Source organism: Sceloporus undulatus, chromosome 5 (assembly GCF_019175285.1).
Source record: "Sceloporus undulatus isolate JIND9_A2432 ecotype Alabama chromosome 5, SceUnd_v1.1, whole genome shotgun sequence".
NCBI lineage: Eukaryota > Metazoa > Chordata > Lepidosauria > Squamata > Phrynosomatidae > Sceloporus > Sceloporus undulatus.
The window spans coordinates 137,107,135-137,130,721 of NC_056526.1; the positions used below are offsets into that span (position 1 = coordinate 137,107,135).

The 23,587-nt window shown below is 41.5% G+C and overlaps 1 protein-coding gene across 7 annotated transcripts in view; it reads right to left on the reverse strand.

Moving 5' to 3' along the window:
* Positions 1-23,587, reverse strand: part of PALLD (palladin, cytoskeletal associated protein) — a 304,050-nt gene that overhangs the window by 69,119 nt on the left and 211,344 nt on the right. For all 7 annotated transcript variants that reach the window (XM_042468271.1, XM_042468270.1, XM_042468272.1 and 4 more), the window contains one exon: positions 2,885-3,565. In XM_042468271.1, the coding sequence (XP_042324205.1) occupies positions 2,885-3,565 (681 nt within the window). The remainder of the gene's footprint in view (positions 1-2,884; positions 3,566-23,587) is intronic.

A 23,587-nucleotide genomic window follows, 5' to 3' on the forward strand; every position in this document is an offset into this window, starting at 1 on the left:
AGGCCTGTTGTTTCTTGCCTGCTTCTCTCCCCTCAAGATGGAGGTCTTTTGTATTTTGTATGGGATCTGACCCCCTTTCCCCCATAACTACAGTTATAACTAGAGTTATTATAACTGTATGACTGTTCCTCATTTTGGAAAAATTCACAGTGCTTGGCAGTTGGAATGACTTAACCTTGCCTGCAAATTCTGGCAACTGTAGTCCAAAATGAGAATGTTTCCATACTCTGTTTATGTTACTGGAACTGACACAGACATGGCAGACATCAGTGACCCTTGACATGGGAACTATGGCAAGGGTTACTGCAAGTTGATGTTTTCCTTCTTAGGTCCCTGTATTTACTGCCAGTTGTTTTCAGTTTCCTAAAAATCAGCAATAGCTATTGAAAGGAAGTGGCCTTGTATGGGCAGCTGTATGAGGTGGAACTACAAGCTATGAACTAAAACTGCAGTTGCTGAACATATTTGCTTCATAATCCAGGCATGGGAAAGGGACATGTGCAGAAAAAGAATCAGTGGGCATGAAGTAAGAAAACTGCCTGGAGAGGGAAACAGTAAAATGGGGGTGGGGGGTGGGGGTGGGTGTAGCCCTCCAGAGGCTGTTGAATTCATCTCCAATCTCCTCTAGCCCATATTGCAAATTGTGTGAGTGCTGGAAGTTTCATATTTTTGAAGATTGCACCATTTCTACTCCTGGAGTAACATATACCATCTCCCTGCCAGAAGATGAGCTGAAAGACTAATTTAGGGGCTCTCCAGCCAATCCTGCACTAAACAGGAAACAACTGCAAGAGCAGAACTGCTATGGAAGAAGTTTATATATAATTAACGCTGTACGGGACTTTTGGTTCCAGGGATTTACTCATGACAAATGGGTTCTGGTCATGTGATAGGCACTGCCAGATTGATTAGAATTAATATAGTGGTGCCACACAATGCTTAATATTGTTCTTGATTAAGTGCTACATGAAACAGTCCTTTTAATGCTCTGGCCAGAGAACCATGGGAATGCATGGTTACTCCTTAGGCTTAGGGGAACCAGATGCAGAAGAGGACATGGGTCTTGCACTTTTAATAATTGAGGAGAAGAGGAAATTCCTTTAGCTGTAGCTTGGAACACAGTCTACAACTGCTGAAATTCCCCATTCCACCCAGCTGTTCCACACAACTCTTGCATCTAGCCACTCTAATCACTGCGGCAGTAAGCAATAAAGCAGGGCTTGTCAACTGAGGTAGGTCTGGGGACTAATTTTCAGTTCCTAGGACACTCTGGGGGCCACACAGACTGTCAAAAAAGCAGAGGTAGCCAAAAGTCCACTTCTGGCTTTTTTTTAAAAGTGTATTTTTTCTTTTTTAAAGTGTTAAATGGTGTTTGTGTGGGCATCCTGCTACCTATTTAAAAGGTAAATTGCTGCTTCTTGGAAGCTTCCAGGAGAGGTAATTCACCTATTTAGGGGGCTAGAAAAAGTGCAGTTCAGAGACCCAGGACAACTGGAGAGGCCACAAAAACAGCCCTTGGGTGGCAATGTAGTTCCATGGCCACATGTTACATACTTGCAACAAAGGAAGGATAAACAGGTCAGTTTCCGCAGCTATAGCTGGCTGAAAACACCAGTGATGTCTCCAGGTTCTCATATCAGCTAATCAGTTTTGTGTGTGCGTGTGTCTTTCTTTCTTCAGAATTACAGCTTTCAACCAATTTTTATACACCCCCACGTAAACCTATTATGATCTGCAGCAGCTATTCTGGTTGTTTTAATATAAAAACTGGATACATTATTTCAGGAATCTATTAGGCTCCATGTAGAGCTGAATGTTCTCAGGCAAACGAAGCAGACCTAGGCTGAAGGAGAAGTAGAGGGGACAGTCAGTGCAACTCTGGTCAGGGCACTGAGAAACTGACCCAACTGCAAAAAAGGTAACTGGAATGATACTATTGACATGACTGTTGTTATTGTTGTTGTTGTTGTTGCTGTGTGCTTCAAGCTGTTTCTACCTTATGGTGACCCTAAGGCAGACCTATCATGGGGTTTTCACGAGAAGTTTCTTCAGAGAGGATTTGCTATAGCTATCCTGAGGCTGAGAGAGTGTCACTTACACAAGGTCACCCAATGAGTTTCCATGGCTGAGCAGGTATTCGCGCAATGGTCTCGAGAGTCATAGCCCAACACTAAAACCACTACACCATGCTGGCTTGACTACCTCCCTGTTATTTCTGACAGATACCATAAGTTCCACCAGCTGACCCAGGATACTGCTCACTGATGGCTTCTGGCCATTTCAGAATGGCTTTTGGCGATTTCAGATTTGACACTTAGAATGTTTCTTGGCACTGGGCCTACTTAGATGTATGACCACACCCAGGACTTTTTCAAAATAATGGCCAGGAAGATGTAGTTGGCCAATAAGCCTGAAAATGAAAAAAGTTCTTTTTTAGGATGAAAACTCCCAGAATCTTTCAGACAGTCCAAAAAAGTAAGTTTTACAAGTTCTGAGTGAGTCCCAAATTAGTTGCCATAAAGCTACTGAAGGAGGACAGAACCAGATGGGAGGGAAGTGCCATAAAAAAAGGTGTAGTAAGCTAATAGTCGCTGGGCCACAAGACACACAGTGATCACTTGTGACCCAGCCTGGGATTTACTGGCAGACTCCAATTCTTCTTTTCCTTTAAATATAAGTGTGCTTCCTCTGTGATCAAAAGTAGGAAATTGGTCTGACACAGTGCAAAATAAGGGTAACATATAACAATAAAATAGATGAAGAACAGCAGTCCAAAGATTAGAAATACTATATTAATGACATTAAAAAACACAAGTATGGTTTTAAAGGTGAAACAAAGATTGAAATGCAGCTTTTGAGGAGGCTACCAATTATTTCTACTTACGGAGGTGTGACACCCTTTGGAAGTCCTAGTGCATTAACAGAGACTGGAGGTGGTTGAGACGGTAGCATGGAGCTGAGGAAAGCTGCTGGTGACTGGGTAGAGTTGGAAAATCTAGATGTTGGAGAAAGACTGCGGGAGGGTGAAGGGATAGAGGTGGGGAGAGGTGGTGGAGGTGGTGGTGGCAGTGGAAAGGAATCAGCCACCGAAAAAGTGGAAGTTGGACTAAAAACAGGTGGTGGTGGAGGAGGTGGGGAAGGAGACCATGGGTACTCCCCCTCAGGTGAAAATGGTTGGGAGAAAGGGGGAACAGATGTTCTGCTAAATTGTTTCTGTGAAGTAGTTGGAGACATAGGGGATGGGAGGCTTGATGTGGAAGATCCGGATGAAGGTGTCACATAGCTTGAAGCAGGGCTGATGTTCTGTGCAGCAATGAATTGTTTGGGACGGGCATAGTTGAAGGAGCTGGATGACTGCATGGTGGGAGCAGAATGAGAGTTGAGAACACTCATTTGCACAGGGGTGCAAGCAACAGAGTGGCTGGACTCAAGTTCTTGGAATGAAGGTGGAGGTGGAAAAGTTGGAGATGAGGGCAGAGTTTGGTGGAAACCAGCTTGCTGCTGCTGAGAAGCTTCTTTTTCCAGTCGGATTTGGTTCTGCAACTGCTGAATTCTTAGGGGGTCCCTGTAATAATAATAATAAAAAACACAGAAAAGGAAAGTAATTAGAAGAAAATTCATTTTGGTGTCAAAGAGAGGGGGAGAGAGACAAATGTCATCTTCGTCCAGTGCAGATAAGATAGTCTTAATTTTAGAGACTGGAAAACAAATTACTATTCCCAGGAACCCCCCCCCCCCAGTCATCCTTACAGGACATAACCTGGAATTATAGTCCCAAAAAGTAACTTTTCCCAAACCAATCACTGATGTACAACCTAGATCAACAGAGGTTGATTTGGGTAGCTGCTCCCATTAGGTTATTACCTCTCTTATTTTGGCGAGTTACAAACCGCCGGGTTGCGGCGGTCTCCCGCCGCCGCCGCTTGTAGCATCCGGGAGCCGCAGCTGCCACACTGTGGGGCTCCCAGACGCTCCGAGGAAGGAGCGCGGAAATCATGCTCCTTCCTGAGCCCTGGAAGTGGTGCCGCAAAGTGCAAGGTGCGCTTTCGTGGTGTCACTTCCACCATGACACGTCTGGACGCTATGCGTCCAAGCTGTCAAAATGGCGGTGGCCGTGTGGAACGGCCACCGCCATTTTGTGCACGCAGAGCGCGTACTAGGGTTAAGGGGGTGCGAAAGCACCGCCCCTTCCTAACCCTAGTACACGCTCTGCGCGTACTTTCTGGCGGTTTGTAACCCGCCATAGATTATGCCTTGCCTTCCTTCCAGTGCCATTAACCATGGTGAAACATTACATGTGTATCACCCTCACCATAGATCCCACTGTAACTAGGAGTTGAAGCTATTCTATAAACCTTGACAAAAAAGCTTAGTGGTAACCATGGTTACTTTTAGTGTAATTATAAACCTTGAACATGGTTAAAGCCTTATGTAGAGGTAGATAGAAGAGCATTAATTTTGTACCTGCAGGATCTGAGCAGAGGAGTGGAGTACAGGGGGTCTTGGGGTAGTCACATTCACAGGTTCGCCACAAGTCAACTTGTGGGCAGTTAATGACAACAAAATTATTATTTGTTATTTTTTGTTGTGTGAAGTTGAAGGCTTTCACTGCCGGTATCCAGTTTTTGGTGGGTTTTTCAGGCTATGTAGCCGTGTTCTGAAACAGTTTATTCCTGATCTTTCACCAGCATCTGTGGCTGGCATCCAGCTGGTGAAGCGTCAGAAATAAACTCTTCCAGAACATGACCACACAGCCTAAAAAACCAACAAAAAACTATTTTTGTCATGTTTGCTACTAAAAATAGCTAGCAACAGCTAATAATGAATAAAACAATATTTTTTTTAAAAATATTGTAATAAAATTAATTAACATTATCACAATAATGAATTTGGCATGCTAACTTTAAAGACAGCTAGCAGATTTCCCACCTTCTTCTTTTCTCAAAAGTAAGTGTAGAGGACTTGATTTAGATCAGAACCCGATTATGGAGATGTGCTTTAACCCTCTGCCTCTGGTGTGGTCCTGTCCCCATCCACCTGTATTTGCAACTTATACTGCCAAAAAGTTATTCTCTTTACAAAGTATTGTTTGGTACATCTTAAGGGAAATGTGTGGTTTGATCCTTGTTGTTCCATAGAAGAATACTGCTAATATGTACTTCCAATTAAAATTAAAATGCTGTACTCTAGGTTAATAACCAAAATGGACACATACAGGTATTGCCTAAAGGATTGATTTATTCCATCAAATATCTTTCTTAAGCCCGGTACATAGCTCCTTGGAGGCGGCTGGTTTTCTTGCGGAGGAATGCCGCAGGAGCCAAGCTGTGCGGTGTCCCTCTGCCCCAAAAGGAACCCGCAATCGACTTGAGTGTGGTTAACAACAACAAGCATATTACTGCATGGATCATGAAAAGATTGCTCCAAAAGACATGGGAGTGTCACTACATTTGATAGTCTTGATGAGAAATCTCTACTTAGGACAAGAGGCTACTATTAGAACAGAACTCTGAGAAACAGAATGATTCCCAGTTGGCAAAGTGGTCAGGCAAGGCTGCATTTTATCATTATATCTGTTCAACTTATATGCAGAAAATATCATATGAACAGCAGATTTAGACTTAGAAGAAGGATAGATGGGGATAGGAGGAATGGACATTAACACCCTGCTAGTAGAAAACATCAGAGACTTGGAACAATTACTAAGAACAAAGAAGAAAGTGAAAAGGCAGGCTTGCTGCTGAACATAAAAAAATGCTGACCATGGAAGATCTATATAAATTCAACCTAGATAATGAGGAAATTAAAATAGTTAAAGATTTTCTATACCTTGGATCAAACATTGATCAGAACAGAGACTTCAGTCTAGAAATAAGAAGACAATTAGGAATGAGAAGGAAACCATGAAAGAACTAAACAAGATCCTAAAAAGTAATGGTATACAACTGAGCACTAAAGTTAGAATCATCCAAGCCACTGTATTTCCCATCACCTTGTATGGATGAGAGGTGGACACTGAAGAAAGTGGATAGGAGAAAAAACCAACTCATTTGAGATGTGGTGCTAGAGAAGAACCCTGAGGATACAGTGGACAGCCAAAAAGGCAAAACAAATGGGTCTTTGAACAAATCAAGCCTGAACTCTTCCCTGGAGACCAAAATGATCAAATTGAGGCTTTGGCCACATCATAAGGAAGCATCACTTACTAAAAGAAGACAATAATGCTAGAGAAGGGAGCAGAAAGAGGAAGACCACATGCCAGATGGATAGACTCAATCAGGGAGGCCACGGGCCTGAATCCACAGGACTTAAATTGATCAGTGGAGGACAAGGAGGCTTGGAGATGTCTCATGAGTAAGGGCTAACTCATGGGCTGTTAATAATGACAACAAACCACTTTCACACTACAGAGTTAGGTAATTGTGCAGAGAACAATGCACCTTACTACTTAGTAGGTATGATATGCATGTGTACATCCATGTACCCACTACATCTCTGCTAAAGCCTAATTCCAGCTAAGATCAATTTTACCCCTACATGGGGTGTACTTAGGGTTGCCATAATTCTGGACCTCGAAACTGGGACAAATGTAGGACAAAAGTAGGACAAAATTTTCAAATGTAGGACATATTTTGTAAAATGGAGGACACACAAAAAAAATGATGCTTTTTTAAAAAGTGTTAATATAAATGCATGTTTCTTAGGCATGATCAAAATGGAGGACATTTTGACATTGTTCCTAGACAGATGGCAGAAATGGACTTCCCTTTCTGGCCAAACTGCCTCCCCCATTCCAAACAGCACATTTGGGCATTGAAGAGGAGGAAGAGTGGAAAAGGCAGAGGAGGAGGAAGAGGAGAAGAAGGAGGAGGAAGAAGAGGAGGAAGTAGAGAGGAAGAAGAAGGGGAGGAAGAGGGTAAGAAGAGGAGGAGGAGGAGAAGAGGAGGAGGAGGAAGATGAAGAAGAAGGGGAGGAAAAGGAGGAAGAAGGGGAGGAAGGAGCAGAGGAGGAAGAAGAAGAGGAGGAAAAAGATGAAGAAGAAGGGGAGGAAGAGGAGAAGAAGAAGAGGAGGAAGTAGAGAGGAAGAAGAAGGGAAGGAAGAGGGGAAGAGGAGGAGGAGGAGGAGAAGAGATGGAGAAGAAGAGGAGGAGGAAGAAGAAGAGGAAGAAGGGGAGGAAGAAAAGGAGGAGGAGAGGAGGCAGAAGGAGTAGGAGAAAGAGGAAAGGCTCTTTCCCCTGCCTGGCTTTCTCTGCCGGCGACGGAAGAAGCCAGGGAAGGGAGTGGGGCCTCGCTGAAGCGAAGCCCCAAACCTCTGCCTGGCTTTCTCCGTCGCCAGGGGAGGAAGCCAGGGAAGGGAATGGGGCCTCGCTTTCCCTGCCCCACTTCCCTCCGCGCGCGCACACGCGCGCCTGCCACTTACCCCTACTGAGGCCTGGGCTGGGCAGTGTTCAAGCCCTCGCCTTGGAGGCGAGGAGGAGGTGGGTTGGCGCCGCAGCAGCCGCATTAGCGGCAGCGGCAATGGCCGGAGCGGGCCCCCAAACAGGGGACCAGGCACGGGTGGGGGCCCAAACCGGACCGTGACCGGGAGGGCCCCCCCAAAACCGTGCTGGTCCCGGGGGGGGGGGGCGTGCTATGGCAACCCTAGGTGTACTGAAAGATTCATCATTCTTGTTTTTATGTTGCAGAGGTAGAAAAGTCCAAAATTGTCTGAATGTTCCAGATGCTGTTGCCATTTTTTAAGAGTTATGGTTACATAGACATCATACCTTTCAAGTTTATGTTGCGCACACTCATACACACACACACATAAATTATTGTCAGGACCATGTGGCACACTGGTCTGAAAATGACATGGATGTGGCCACTAGGAGTAACTGGAGCAGAGGTTACTACAGTTCAAGTGGCAGGTGCATAAGTCAGCATTTGGTGAGCTGTGCATCATGGGAAGTCTGATGCAACATGTACAGTAGGTGGTCAGCCAGCAGTGCATCATGGGTAGTATTCTGATGCAACAGGTACTGGGTATGAAACCAGCCAGGTTTCATTGGTGGCATGGCTGTCACATGACTTCCAAGAAGACTACCTATATAAGGGAGAAGGTGATTATCTCTGTTGTTGGGTTGTTGTGGTCGATGGTTGGCAAAGCACTTTGTTGAACTGTATAGTAGTGAGTATTCAAGATGGCTGTCTGATACTCAGTGGAATCTTTGTAAATAGTTTGCAACAAAGATTAAAAGCCCTCATGTTGAGTGAAGTCTCGCTCTCCGGAGATTCATTTCGTCAAGCTGGGAGCTCACGGCTGCAGCCTGTGTATGGGAGGAAATTTGCTGTGCAGCTCAGAGGCTTCGCAGAACCTTTGCTCTTCACAGATCTTCTTCTAGGCATCCTGCCTATGTGCATCAACTCTGCGCCTGGTTAGAAGGGACACAGCTTGTCTCTCTACGCCCCAATAATGATCACACAGTGCATCGGACAGCTCTAAAAACTTGGCTTAAAAATTGCCTAGCAAGTGGAGTCTCAAATGTGGCTTGGATGTGTTAAAGTGATATGCCTAACAGAATTTTCTATTAGCAGACAGATATACTGTATATAATGGGCCTTGGGCATCAGTTGATTTGGGTATCTACAAGGGGTCCTGGAACCAAACCCCAGCGGATACCAATGGCTCATTGTAATGTCCCAAAATAGTATGGTTTCTCTTTCCTCGCCAGGTAACTGTCAAGAATTTTACATATATAACAACTTCAAAGGCTAAAATAGTGATGTGGTAGCTGTAGCCCAGCAGACATTTTGGACTACAATACTCATAGCTCCTTACCACTGGCCATTGTTGCAGGCTGGGATTTTTTGACAAATGAAATCTAAAAACCACATACGTTCCACTTCTCTAACGAAAACCATTCTGTTAAGGCCATATTAAGTCTGTCATATATAACCTCTTGTGATGAAGATGCTTATGGGGGAAGAACTCTCTGAGTAATGGAACCTATGTATAATTCACCAGCAGAATGCAATTCATTGGAGTCTGACTGAAACAAAATGACAGCCTTTTCAAAGCTCCCATTCATTTTACTGAGGATTTGTGGATTGTGTCCAAGATAATAATTTCCTCAGACCTGTTTGGCTGACTACAGTCATAATGAAAATATGTAGAAATACACATAAATGCTAAATTAATGTTTTAATGAAAGATTCTTTTTGGAGCTTTATTCCTTCTAAATGGAATTTGGATTACAAGAATGCCAGGGAGTTGATTTGAGTGACTAGCTGTGCAAGAGTTGAACTTAATACTGGGATAATGGGCACCCCCCCACCCTCCACCCCATTTTGCCTATGGAAATCATTCTTTTAAAAAGAAATAGTGACTATTCAAAAATATCTCAGAACATTTCCTGTGTGAAATTCTAGGCAAAGCATGTGCACTTCTAAAGAACTTCAATTCTGTACTATATGGGTTGAAAGTCTAAGAGGTTTTTTTTAAATAAAATGTATGGTGGTGAATGGGTGGGTGGGATGGTGGTACTTTGTATTATGGTTTTTTTTCTTCTCTTTTTGTTTTAATATGTGGATTGAGTTTCACTAATGTTATTACTGTTAGTTAATAGTGTGTTTATTCATTAATAAAATTATATTAAAAATAAATTAATGAGCACTGGCATAACAGCAAGTCACAACAAACATAATCTGTAGCTTGCAAACATGTATCCTAACCATGGCTTCCGATACTGCCATATGCGGGCTGATACAGGCTCAGACCAACAAACTATTGCCTGGCTTTACAAACAACATCTGGCAATATCTAAATGAAGCTACAGCCAGTGATAGTATAGATGTAATGCAAAACCACATTTAAAACAGGGAAAGGAAGAGAACTAGAGAATTTAAACCAGAGACAGGAGGTGGGAACACATGCTTTGAAGAGTTATGCTTGCACCTGGCTTCCAAGCACTCCATTGACAAAATTTCCCACATCTGGAGTGTGAGAAAGGGCCAAGGAATGGAAGTCAAGCAATTCCTGCATGTGCATAATGAAAACCAGTCCAGGTAACCCAATATAACATTCAAACAATGGGAGCGGGTGGGATGACAACCAAACAGAAAAGAGTGGTAGGCTGAAGGCACGTTGCCATAAACAATGCACTACAGATCATGCTTTACAAAGTGGCCAGGGTCCACTGAATATAGCATGACTATCACATGTAACAGTTAGAAGAAATTGTGGAAGAAAAGCCAGTGAAGAACCTCAGCTGGAGGCTTCTGTTTGGAAAAAGCAAACTGTAAATTAAACAAGGACAGGAAAGCTCTTCACAAGTCTTCCTTGGAAAAGAAAACACTAACCTGCACTATGACCCATAACACAATGACTCTTGTATGTACAATAGGTATTCCTTGAAACCATGGATCATCAGTTCATTATGTTCATTCATTTGTGCATAACAAACAGCAGTCAGTTCCACACAGGGCCTACTTTAAATATACAAAGTCATCCCAGACAGGCATTTCAACAGTGATGGAGTTAAGCAGAACAGTTACATAATTAATACTGTAGATAAGTGATGTTGCACAACTGACAGGACTGGATCCACATCTGGCAAGTCCTGCAGGAATGTGGTTTTGGTATCAATCACCCAGAACCATGAGCAATTCAAACAATGAAAATGTGCTACATTTTGGAAAAGTCTATCTTTGATATCCTAGACTATTTCTGTTCATCTTGATTCCAACTGAATATCCTGAACATGTTGTATTATTATATACTGTATTTTCATTGTTGTAGAGTAATGGGTTTCCTGTTTTAAAAAGTTTTAGCTCCCTCCAGTGTTGCCAATCACCCTTGAAAGAAATCCCCCTGAAAATCCTCGAAACGCCCCCAAATTCCCCAGGAGATCCGGGTCAGGGCCGGGACTTCTGGGTCATGGGACCACAAAACACTATGTGAAGGCAAAAGGAGGTGGGGACTTCTGGGTTGTCCATTTTTTTTGGGGGGGGGGGGACTTCCGAGTTAGCCATTTTTTGGGCGGGAAAGGCATTTTCAGCCATTTTTGGGAGGCAGGAAGTGAAATAATTCCCTATAAATGGAAAGGCTTTTAATTCCCCAACCGAAAGGTTTAATTCCCTTTAAATCCCCCACAAATTGTTAATACCCGAAAATTCCCCAGAAAGGGTTTTTTTATTACCTGGAAACTGGGGAATTCCCCAGAAATTGGCAATACTGACTCCTTCCCTCTCTGTTTAAATAGAATTTAGGGCTCACTCACACAGCTGGAAATGAAGAATGATCAACTGGCCAGATGATGGCCAGAGCTAGCTGAAGATACAAGGTGACTGAAAATTATCATTATAATTTCAATTCTGTACAGAAATGAAATTGTAAAGGTAATTTTCAGACACCCTGTATTTTAATGTCTGTGGTGAAAGACACAATGAGACATCCTTTCCCTATTCAGAAGCCAAATGGCAATTCAATAACACCCTTCCAGCATACCTGAGTCATGCCTGGAATTGATCATAATTAAGAGACAGGCAGATTTCAGGCTTGAGGGTCACACTGATTTCTACTATAATTTCAAGAATCACCAACTGGAGTCTGATGCAACATACATACATTTAGATTTAAAGAATTCTGGGCAGAGAAATTTATTCTGAATACCAAAACAGAATGAAGCTGACAGCTCTATCATATGGAAAATTACTAGACCAAAACAATTCAAATCTCTCCTGGTTATCTTAAGCTTTCTTCATTTCAGCAGGGCAGGGAGCGGTTCTTTTGTTGTGAAAAATCCCTACTCACTGCAAATCACCCCAAAATCTCTACCCACTGCAAATCACCCCAAAACCTATGCAAATTCACCATCCTCCTTGAGATATTTATCAACATAAGAATTGCTATATTTCTCAAGATATACTATGCTGCTACAGACAAAACCACAAGGCAACACTAGGCCAAATATCAGAGCACTAATACTGTATATACAGTACAGTTCCTAACATTTCAAGAAATAAATACATCTTGTTTTGTTTCCAGATAAATTGTGTATCTATGGAGCTTCTTGCTTGGCTCGTTAATTTGGCTTACTTCTCCCAGTTTAAATTTCAGTTCGGTCAGCATCCTGATGTTATCGGAAAGTTTTTGCCGCAGAATTTGCTGCCACCTGAATACAGTCCGGGTGTACCCCTGCTTCCAGGAGCGCTCCACTCAATTCTTTTCAGATCTGGGAGTTTTCCAGCTTAAGAAAATGGCTGTCAGAGAGGTCCTGGAAGTGGGGGTGTTCCCGGGCTCTATTTGGATGGAAAATTCGGTGGCAAAAACCTTCTGATAAGATCAGGATGCAACCCAAATTGAAATTTAAACCAGAAGAGGTAAGCCAAATTTATAAGCAAAGTGATAAGCTCCTATGTCAATTCTACAATGGAGCAGCAAATATTAAAAGAATTGGTACACAAAAATTGAAAAGAAAGTTGCATGTACTGTATATAACAAACACATGCATCCAGAAATGGGGCACATGTTTATTTCTTTTAAACATACTGTTCTTTTCTGCACACAAACAACAACAAGTTCATTTATTAGCTGACCATATCAAGAACTGCACAATACAAATTGCACACATACTGTATACAACTGGCAAGTGCTTTAAACAGAAACAAAATAAAACAGTAATACTTATATACATTTTTTAAAAAAAATTGACCACAATCCCACATCAGTAGATATAGCTGTGAGATATAAGCAATTATAGTTTCTTAGTTCAAATCCCTCATGGCCCACTTTTTCTCATTACCAGTCCCCAGATCCAGCCAATTCTTGGTCAATGGAGAGAACAGGGAGCAGGAGACAAGCATCAGCTCTTTTCCTGCAGCCTGGATCAGAGTGAGAGGCATATGATGGGAGCTCCAGGATCTTTTGGAGGTCTCTGAGAACAAAGGAATTACTCTGTGGGTTTGGGAAAAGATTTTGGTCATTGCATGGTTAGTAGAAAATTCTGACCTCCACAATGACCAAAAAAGTGAGTAATACCATCATTATTCACCAACAGGATGCCATCTTATGAGTGTGTTTTAATATAATAACATTATAAGAGATTATAAAGAACTGGCAAAACCATCTTCCTTGCTTAAGAAAACCTTATGAAATTCATGAGGTCATCATAAGTTGACAAGTGACTTGAAGACATGCGCGCACGCACGCACACACACACACACACATGCATAAGAGATTTAGAAGGCACAAAGCAAATCTCACGTTTACTGTTACTGATATTGGCCACAATTCAGCACAAAGCTGAATGGTTCTAAGGTCCATCATGTTTAATGCTGGGCTATGTCCTCAAGGCTGAATTTACGCAGGATATTCTACAAGTGAAAGTCGTTTTAGGAGGCATTCCAGTTGCATTAATGGAAACCCATTAAAAGGATAATGGGCTTTAATTCCCCTGTTACCAACTTCACTGTCTTACCACTGTGAAACTAAACCTTTTATACTGAGGAAACCAGAAACAGTGATAAGGTGGGTGAGAATGCATGGTACCTTCAAATATTTTTTAAAACTTACAGGAAGCTTTAATTTCAGTTATCCCCCCCCCCCAAACATGTACTAAATAAGGAAGGCTACAGAAGAAACAAACAAAGTGTGCTATACTGACAGTAGTCAGGTGAGAGTTTGCCAGAGCTTAACAGACATATATGTAGGAACGGAAATTCAGATCAAACTAACTAATTAAATACTTAAACATTCTGCTATATACAATTATGATGCAAAATCTGCAAGGCTATATTGTGTTGTCTTTACTGTCAAAGGTACTATATAATGCATTTTAGTTGCCCACATAGTGCTATGCACTGCAGGGGATATAACTGTTTAACAATTGAGGGCTCCCTGCAAACTTTGAATTTACAACAAAGGTTATGGCTAGATCTCCAGTCTTCAGGTGGATGTATGGTCTGAGAACCAAGTACTTTGGAATAAATTTCATCTTCAAAGTCCAGCAGTCTTTGGTGGCTGCTCCCAGACTATGGAATTTTATATTGAGAGCAGCTCAGTTAGGGGCTTTGCAGGCTGCCCCTATTTGCGCCAGATCGAGGCCACGGCAACCTCACGCCATGGTCGCAATCCAGCCTTTTGAATGTGTGAAAAGGAGCTGCGAAAAGCAACTCCTTTTTGCGCTCTCAAAAGGGTGTGGCTAAATGGTGCTCCTTCGGAGCTGCATCATATGGATGCAGCGCTGGAGGAGTGCCATGGTGCCGCATGCCACGTGGAGCAGTGCATGGCATCATGGCGCCCTGGGGTGGAGTCAGGGCATGTGTCATCTGGACATGATACCCGACTTCGCTCCCGAGCTGGCATTTTAGGTCGGTCTGTACAGGGCCTATGTCCCCTAGCTGCTCTCTGTTCACCAGCAGGCAAAGACCTTATTTAAACAGGTCTTCAGCTTCTAACTGCTTGGGATATAAAACAGGTATGCGAGTTTTTAATATGTAATAGGTTTTAATGTCTTTTTATCAATTCAAAATGTATGTTTTTAAGAGGACTATTGATTAATGCTTTTTAAATTGATTGTTTTAGCTATTTAGTTTTAATGTGTAGTGTCGGTTGCTTTGGCTCCCATAAATCCCCCTTTAATCTCTCCCCACTTCCCACCACCACCACTCTTCTCCATATCTTTGGTAACTATGAATAGAGTGTCCTTTTTTAGATCAGCATCAGTTCCACCTTGTTAGCATCTGAATGAAGTCAACTACAAGTCATGTTCAGCACTCTATGTCATCTATATCTTTATTATTATTATTATTATTATTATTATTATTATTATTATTAATTATTATTTTGTCAAATCCAAGTGCAGGCATGTTTGTCCAAACAGATTCAAAGCAATAGCTACACATAATGTCAAGTTATTAAGAAGCCAATTCAGGCCTTCAATGTTTGTCTATCCTTAATGTTCAATACATCATAATCACACAACTCTGCTTTACTAAAAAGGCCAACTTTTTTTTTTAAAAAAAGTGTGAATAGACTGACTTGAATGTCAGGTTTATTAAATTAGACAAATTACTCTTTTCTGTTTTAATAGCTGGGAGCAGAAGGAAAATTTGACATGTGTACCAGTTGTCCTACTACTGATGTACTCTAATGAAAGAAACTGTAACCAATACAATTTATCCTTTTATAAAAATGTCTGAAGGCAAGCAAATCACAAGTCTTTAGCAAATCTTTAAAACAATTTATGAGGTTTATCCCAACATTTCCATATCATTATCCATCAGTTTCATATAGCAGTAGGCACAGTCATGGGTGGGTGGGGGTCATCTGAAATTTACTAGCTAGAAGACAGTGAAGAAATAACTCTGCCCCTTTCCCTATTCAATTCAATGAGAAAAGAGGGAATTCTAATTTGCCTTGGTGGGTTAAAAAAAACTGCATCAGGTGGATGATCCTAAACAGCAGCCTTACTTAGACATAATTTAAATCCCTGAGAGTGAGAATCATAGATGCCAGTTATTCCAGATTACTTAATAACAATAAGTAATAAAGGGATGCAACCTTTGATTTTAAACAGAAGGTCACCCCATTAATCTCTGTCAATTAGCCTTAAGGCAGGAGCTGAACTAGATAGTCTTCAGGCAGATTCCAGAACTATGATGTGTAAGCCCTGAAACAACCCCTAAAGAATGAATCTAGCATGTGTGTAACTTTTGGTTTTTCCAGCTCTTCTTAAAGCACCACCCACCAAGTGCATCAGGTGGTTGCTTGGTGATGCTGATGCTTTATGATGTCACTGCTGTCATAGAAACCCTGTTGTTCACACACATGAAATTCCCATCTGCCAAGAGAAGAGCATGGGAAGCTAAGGGAGAAGACAACACCTTGAGTCTGGCAGGATCAAAGCTGCTCAAATAAAACACCACCACTCTATGGCCCTGGGTGCAGCTCCATCTTAACACAACAAAGATGGCTCAACAAATTGACTGGTTACGCAGTCAGGCAGGAGTGTGTAAAGTAAACCATTACAGCGCTGAAGGACAGAAAGATCAGGATCGTAAAATGATCTGTTTTGTTGATGTCTCCAGCTTGAATGTAAAGGACAAAGATCAGAGAGGATACAGTGGACTTGATCTGGGGAGTCTGGAGGAGAAAGAAGTTATTGTAATAAAAGACAACGAGAGGAACAATCCCAACAATACTGAAGGTGCAGTATGCCTTTTCAAGCAAGGCTCTTCTGAAGAACTCAATGTTGTGAGTTGGCTAAGTAATGACCTTCAGAAGTATGCAATTGGATTTCAGCATGCACTGACACCTGCTAGTGGTTCTCGTAAATCTCAGCCCTATACTATATCATCTGACAAACTGGTCGCTACCTCTAGTGGTCAAAGAAGAGGCTCAGATGACTCCTCTTATGTCAATAAGCTAATGTCCATGGTTGTCCAAAAGGCACGTCAGGAGATCAAAGATAAGCTGGAAAGTACCACTAACAGCATGCGCCAGCCCCTTCATTCTGAAAGCAAGGCTGCAACCTCAAGTCACCAAGATAATGGTTCAGAAAAACCCTGGTCAATGGATTTGCATGCAAAAGACATTTTTGGAATGGCCTTAAAATTGATTCAGCAACATCTTTTGGAAAAATCCAGGGAAACATCTCGTGACATACGAGCTGCTTCACCAAGCTACACGCAAAGAGATCATTTAAATTATGATCGAGCTGGAGGAAGCCAACAAGGTCTCAGGTCCCCTCCAGGGACAGCTGGAGTACAAGAACCTCCTCACCTTGAACCAAAGAAGACAAGTATATCAAGTATCCTTCTTTCACTTGTCCAGAAAGTCTTGCGTGAAGCTGCTTCAAGTATAGAAGAGGGTACCAATGAGTTACAACGGTCTTTCAAGCCAGCTCCCACATCATAAATCAGACTCAGGAGGGAAAACACCTTATTAAAAACAAACTAATGGAACATGGGATATGAATGGCAATATGGATCAGATAAGGAAACAATTTATTTACCAGTTGGTGTGATCTGTGATGATGCTGAGCCAGTTTATGGCTAGGACAATCAATAGTTGCAATTTAGCCAATGGAGCCAGTTCCAAGATTTGCAGCTGTTACAATTGCTCATCAAAAAACCTGGAAGCACAAAGATCTTTTCTTTGTAGGAAGATCTGATAGGAGACAACTGAGTCCAATACATTCTAGAGGCAATGGTTAAAGAACCAGAAAGTTAGCAATTTTAAGAAGGACTCAAGACTGCCTTTTCACATTACACACCAATTTAATGATTGCTTCCTAATTTACTTCCTAATTTGATTTGCACCAATAAGAGTAATGGTGAATTGTCTTGGAAGAGCTCCAGTGAGTGTATTATACTTCAGCAACTAATGATATATTCTGGAAAACAGCAGATGGATGCCACTCTGGGAAAGATGCTCTGGTGTGGGCAGCTTAACTGGCTCCTTACTACCTGCAGGGAGCCAACTCCTCCCTTGCTAATTGCATCAATCTAGCATAGGCATCTTATCCACTCTTCCCTGATGCAACAACTACAGTCACCACAGCATCACTGTAAAAAGAATACCACCACCACACACAACTGGTAGATAATATTGTAACTGGGCAAGATCATCAATTAAAAACATTGTAAAAAGTGTGAGCAAGAGAGAGACTGTTTTATTAATAACATCAGTTGAGCACGGCAAAATTAACCAGTTATCACTTAGCTGCCACACCCGAGATACTCAGTGAGCTTAGAATGTTGCTCTCAGAAAACCAGTTTCTTCAATTGGAAGGTACTATGTAAATTCAGGAAACCTGCATGCTTCTTCTTGCATTATTAGTGATGGGCACAAAATATTAGTTTTGTAAGATCTGCATAATATTTAAGTGAGGATTGGGTACTGAAGTGGAAACAGGGCATAAATACTTCTGATGGGTAAGAGAGCAGAACAAAGAGGCATATAAGGGCAGGCTGAGTGAAAATATAGGAGGTTTCTCCTGCTACCTACCTGAGGAATATTAAGATACAAAAAAACCCCCCAAAAATAAAGCTTTACTACAGCCCTCTCCATCCCAGCACTCTCCAGATGAGTCAGTTTCCATTCTATCTAACCATCATGGTCACCAACATCTGGAGGGCACCAGGTTGTAGAGGAGTAATGTATTTTTTATGTTTGAAAATACCCTTAAAGCAAAAATTCTCAGGACCTTGAGAGAAAGTCACATCACTGTGTTGTTAGAGTACGCAAATCTCTAGGCCAAATTATCTGAAATTCTCCTTTGAGTGACTCAGGGTATTCCCTGAGTTAGCAGAAGTTAGAAGTCATGACACATTTACATCCTCAGACTAATTCCATTAATAAACAGAACACGCCTAATGCCTCTTAACTCATCCAACATTTTGAGGTGTTTATCAGAGACAACAACAACACCAATAAGAGACAATCACATTATATGATGTATGTCTGGATGTCACAACAAGCCAGGGTTCTTGAGGATTCCGATTTTTAAAGAATGAGGCAATCTGCTAGGCACACACTGCTCAAGGAATCACAGATCCTCTGTCCCAGATATGTTTATTGGGCTGCCCGAATGTAGAAAACTACCTTGTCTTTTCACTCACATGCCTGGGAACTACCCCTTTATTTATTTTTCTTGCTTGTTGGGAATGACACAAATCACAGTGCCAGGTTGACATGCCATGATAAACAAACCATGGATCAGAAAGTCTGTGGTTAGATTAGTAGCTATTGGTAGTAGTAGAAGCATTCTCACAGCTTTCACCAGAATAATACTATAAACCAGAACTCCCATGCAAGCCATGTTTCTCATGAAATACAAAGTGGGCCTCTCTAAAATGATTTCATGGCAGAATACCACTGAAACATATCTGGAATGAGCACAAACTACCAACGGAAGCAGATTTACTAGCTTCTGTGGTTGTGGTACGTACCTCTCTCTCTCTCTCTCTCTCTCTCTCTGTGTGTGTGTGTGTGTGTGTGTGTATATAAATCTAATCAATGCATTTTAGAAGGATGATGATATGTATGATCTTTCGATCATCTACTGAAGCTTCCCGTGCAAGAAAGAGCATCAGTAACATCACGAGGGCAGAGGGTTATATAATAAAACAGACTGTTATTTCAGGCTGCATATAATTACTATGCAGGGGCAGTCACATTTACATCTAACTGGGCATATACTGGTATAGAAAGTTGCAGATGTGACATTACACCAAACCATTGCTTACCATGTAGCCTGAACTTAAATAACTGTGGCTAATATTACTTTTGAGGTAGTACAAGCTGGATGCTCCGTGAAATTTATTCTTCTCATGCCAAACTGTGTTTTGTTCTGTTTTTTCACAGAAGGGAAGGCAACAGATTCTGTGATGAAATAGCCCAGTAATATTGACATAACATTGAAGAACAAACACAGTTTTTGAATTAGATAAATTTAAACAAAGTTGTTGTGGGAAATGAGTTTTAACTTGAATTGTATTTGGTAATTAGTAGTTTTCTGTGTACTACCAAGATAATAGTTTATTATCTAGTCTATACACTTTTCTTTATTAATATGTACCACAACGCTGCCATGACAAAAAGAAGGAGAAGGCTCACTAATGTGATATGGAAGAGGTCATGGTATTGAAACATGAACTCATGCTTACAATCTTGTTTTCCAGCATCAATGTTGTGAGCTATAGTTCAGAAATGTTCATGAGGTAATAAACCTATTAAGCTTTAAGGTGTCACAAAACTCTCTGTTCTTTAAGGTTTGGGTACTCCGAGTCAGTATGTATACTCCCTCTGCTCCACTCCTCCCACTCTGATCTCAGCCCTCCTCTGCATGTTCATTTCAACATTCATTTTCTTATTCTTCTGGCAATATGAGAAACACACAGCAAAGAAGTCATTCTTTTCCAGCAGTTTTCTGTTTGTTAACCCTCTCCCATTACTTGTAGCAAGCAGCCTACACAGTCTAAATATTAAAAATTTATGAGCAGAAGGGCAGAACATGTTACAAATAACTAGTTGCTTCTAATTAATTCCTTTCCCTGATAAGGAAGCTATAATTACATAACATTGCAACTTAATTAGGGATACTTTAATCTTTTGTGGTATAGCTGTAACTTTTATAGTTGGAGATGCAGTTCTGCTAAAGGGGAAAGGATGAGTATCACTAGGTTCAGGTACTGGCTTGTGCTATGTCTTATGCTCTGTTGTGGATACTGTGGAAAAAACAAAATAGTTAGGAGAAAAGTGTGTTCTGTATTACAAGCTGAGAGACTGTGGCATTTGTATTTTTAAAGGAAAATTAAAAAAAACTATTTTTGTTGCTTTTGAAAAACAGAAAAAGTAAATAGTTTAAAAAAAATAGCTATAATGCTGCCTGATTTTATTTTATTTTATTAATTTCAGCATCTCTCAAACTCTGAGAGTGGGTAACAACAAAAATTATGGCCACCAGCAAAAATTTGGTCATCAGGCTCTGGTTTGGTCTTGAGCTTCCAGATGCTCTAGGTTTTAGCCTGGCACACTACCCTGCAGAAAAGAGAGTCAGCAGAATGATTTTGTGCACCCTGTGCAATTATGAAAGACAAAGAAGAAAATACTGTGCAGACACATAGGAATCCACTATGCCATCAGTCAACCTAAGTGATGAGGTACAAAGGTGTTGGAACGAGGTGACATGGAATCTGGCCTTCAAATCATGAGGAAAAATGGACTTAGAGAAGGTCTGGTTGTTTAGTGCACACTTTATCTGAGGACAGTCCATGGTCCTGCTGTGAGGCTTACTTCCCACTGGGAAGCTTCCTTGCAAGTATTGACTTGAACATTAGTAGTTATGGTTGGTCTGAGTCTGAGAAATTCCATTCTAAAAATAGACCCAGAACCATCTATAACCAATAAAAAGGGCTTTTTTGGATATGTCCGCAGCAAAAGGAAGAAGAAGGAAACGGTAGGGCCACTGCGTGGAGAAGATGGCAAAATGCTAACAGAAGACAGAGAAAAGGCAGAATTACTCAACACCTTCTTTGCCTCAGTCTTCTCAGAAAAGGCAAAGGGTGCTCAACCTGAGGATAATGGAGCAGAGGACAGGATAGGGGCATTTCAGTACAGAATAAGTAAAGAGATAGTAGAGGAACACCTTATTAATCTAAATGAATTTAAGTCTCCGGGACCAGATGAACTCCATCCAAGGGTATTAAAAGAACTGGCAAATGTAATATCGGAGCCATTGGCAATAATCTTTGAAAACTCCTGGAAAACAGGAGAGATCCCAGCAGACTGGCGGAGGGCAAACGTTGTCCCCATCTTCAAAAAGGGGGAAAAAGAGGATCCCAACAATTATCGTCCAGTTAGTCTGACATCAGTACTAGGAAAGATTCTGGAGCAGATCATTAAACAGAGAGTCTGTGAACATCTAGAAGGCAATGCCATAATCACAAAAAGTCAACATGGGTTTCAGAGAAACAAGTCATGCCAAACAAACCTGATCTCTTTCTTTGATAAAATTACCAGCTTGGTAGATGAAGGGAATGCTGTGGATATAGTATATCTTGATTTCAGTAAGGCCTTTGACAAAGTTCCCCATGACATTCTTGCAAACAAGCTTGTAAAATGTGGGCTAGACAAAGGAACTGTTAAATGGATCTGTAATTGGTTGACCGGCCGAACCCAAAGGGTGCTCAACAATGGCTCCTTTTCATCCTGGAGAAAAGTGACCAGTGGGGTCCCACAGGGCTCTGTCCTGGGCCCAGTGCTATTCAATATCTTTATCAATGACCTGGATGACAGAATTGGAATCATACTTATCAAATTTGCAGATGATACCAAATTAGGGGGAATAGCTAATACCCCAGAGGACAGGATCAAGATGACCTGAATAGACTAGAAAGCTGGGCCAAAGCTAACAAAATGAAATTCAACACGGAGAAATGTAAGGTATTGCACTTAGGGCGGAAAAATAAAATGCACAGATATAGGATGGGTGACACCTGGCTGAATGAAACTACGTGTGAAAGGGATCTAGGAGTCCAAGTAGACCACAAGTTGAACATGAGTGAACAGTGTGATGCGGCAGCTAAAAAGGCCAATGCTATTTTAGGCTGCATCAATAGAAGTATAGTGTCTAGATCAAGAGAAGTAATAGTGCCACTGTATTCTGCTTTGGTCAGGCCCCACCTAGAATATTGTGTCCAGTTCTGGGCGCCACAATTCAGAAAGGACATTGAGAAACTGGAGCGTGTCCAAAGGAGGGCGACAAAAATGGTGAAAGGTCTGGAAACCATGCCCTATGAGGAACGACTTAGGGAGCTGGGGATGTTTAGCCTGGAGAAAAGAAGGTTAAGAGGTGATATGATTGCCCTGTTTAAATATTTGAAGGGATGTCATATTGAAGAGGGAGCAAGCTTGTTTTCTGCTGCTCCAGAGAACAGGACCCGGAACAATGGATGCAAGCTGCAGGAAAAGAGATTCCACCTGAACATTAGGAGGAACTTCCTGACAGTTAGGGCTGTTCGACAATGGAATGCACTCCCTCAGAGGGTGATAGAGTCTCCTTCCTTGGAGGTCTTTAAACAGAGGCTGGATGGCCATCTGTCAGGGATGCTTTGATTTGGATTTCCTGCATGGCAGGGGGTTGGACTGGATGGCCCTAGTGGTCTCTTCCAACTCTATGATTCTATGATCTCATAGGACAGCCTAACATTTTTGAAGTCAATGGGGTGATGAATCTACTCTAGGTTTGAGGCTAAATTTTGAAAGCAAAATGAAAGCACCTCTGGACAGTTCTCTTCAAATTCAAACTAAAACCTAGAGAAGATTATCTGCCCAATAATGCTGGACACCCCACTCCAACTTGCACCATAGTCTATCCTCCTTAGTTTCATATTATTTGGATGACTTCCTCGTACTGTATCCCACAAACATTGAACAAATAATTCAGTATGGCTTATACTATATGAGCAAAAGTATCCCACACACAATTGTGAACTATGTTGGGAGCCTTGAAAAACAAGGTAGAAATAAGAGATATTTCTAGGTCATGTAATGGAGTAAATAAATAGACGTCCTCAAGTTAATGAATGTATTTTGCCCAGTTTGGGAGATTCTCTACACTCTTCAGCATGACTAATCCTGGTATACCTTTCAGAGGGACGTAGAATTAATTCAAAAATTATAATAATCTCAGAACAGAAATAACAGACACAGGAAAAATGCAGCATTGTTAAACATAAATATCATAAATATAATCAGAGAAAACAAAAAAATATGAAAAGAGAAGGGAAAAAACCTTCACCAGTCTCACCCAACTTTGTTGCTTGTGGTTTGAACAAAAATCTCTCCTTAGTTTTTTATAGCACGAGGGAATTAATCACAGTCATAGCACATTTAGGTGGGAAAAGTGCCTTTCACCTCATAGAGAAATAGCCCTGCTTAAATATTTGAAGGGATGTCATATTGAGGAGAGAACTAGCTTGTTTTCTGCTGCTCCAGATAACAGGACGCAGAAGAATGGATGCGATGCAAGCTACAGGAAAAGAGATTCCACCTCAACATTAGGAGGAACTTCCTGACAGTAAGGGCTGTTCAATAGTGGAG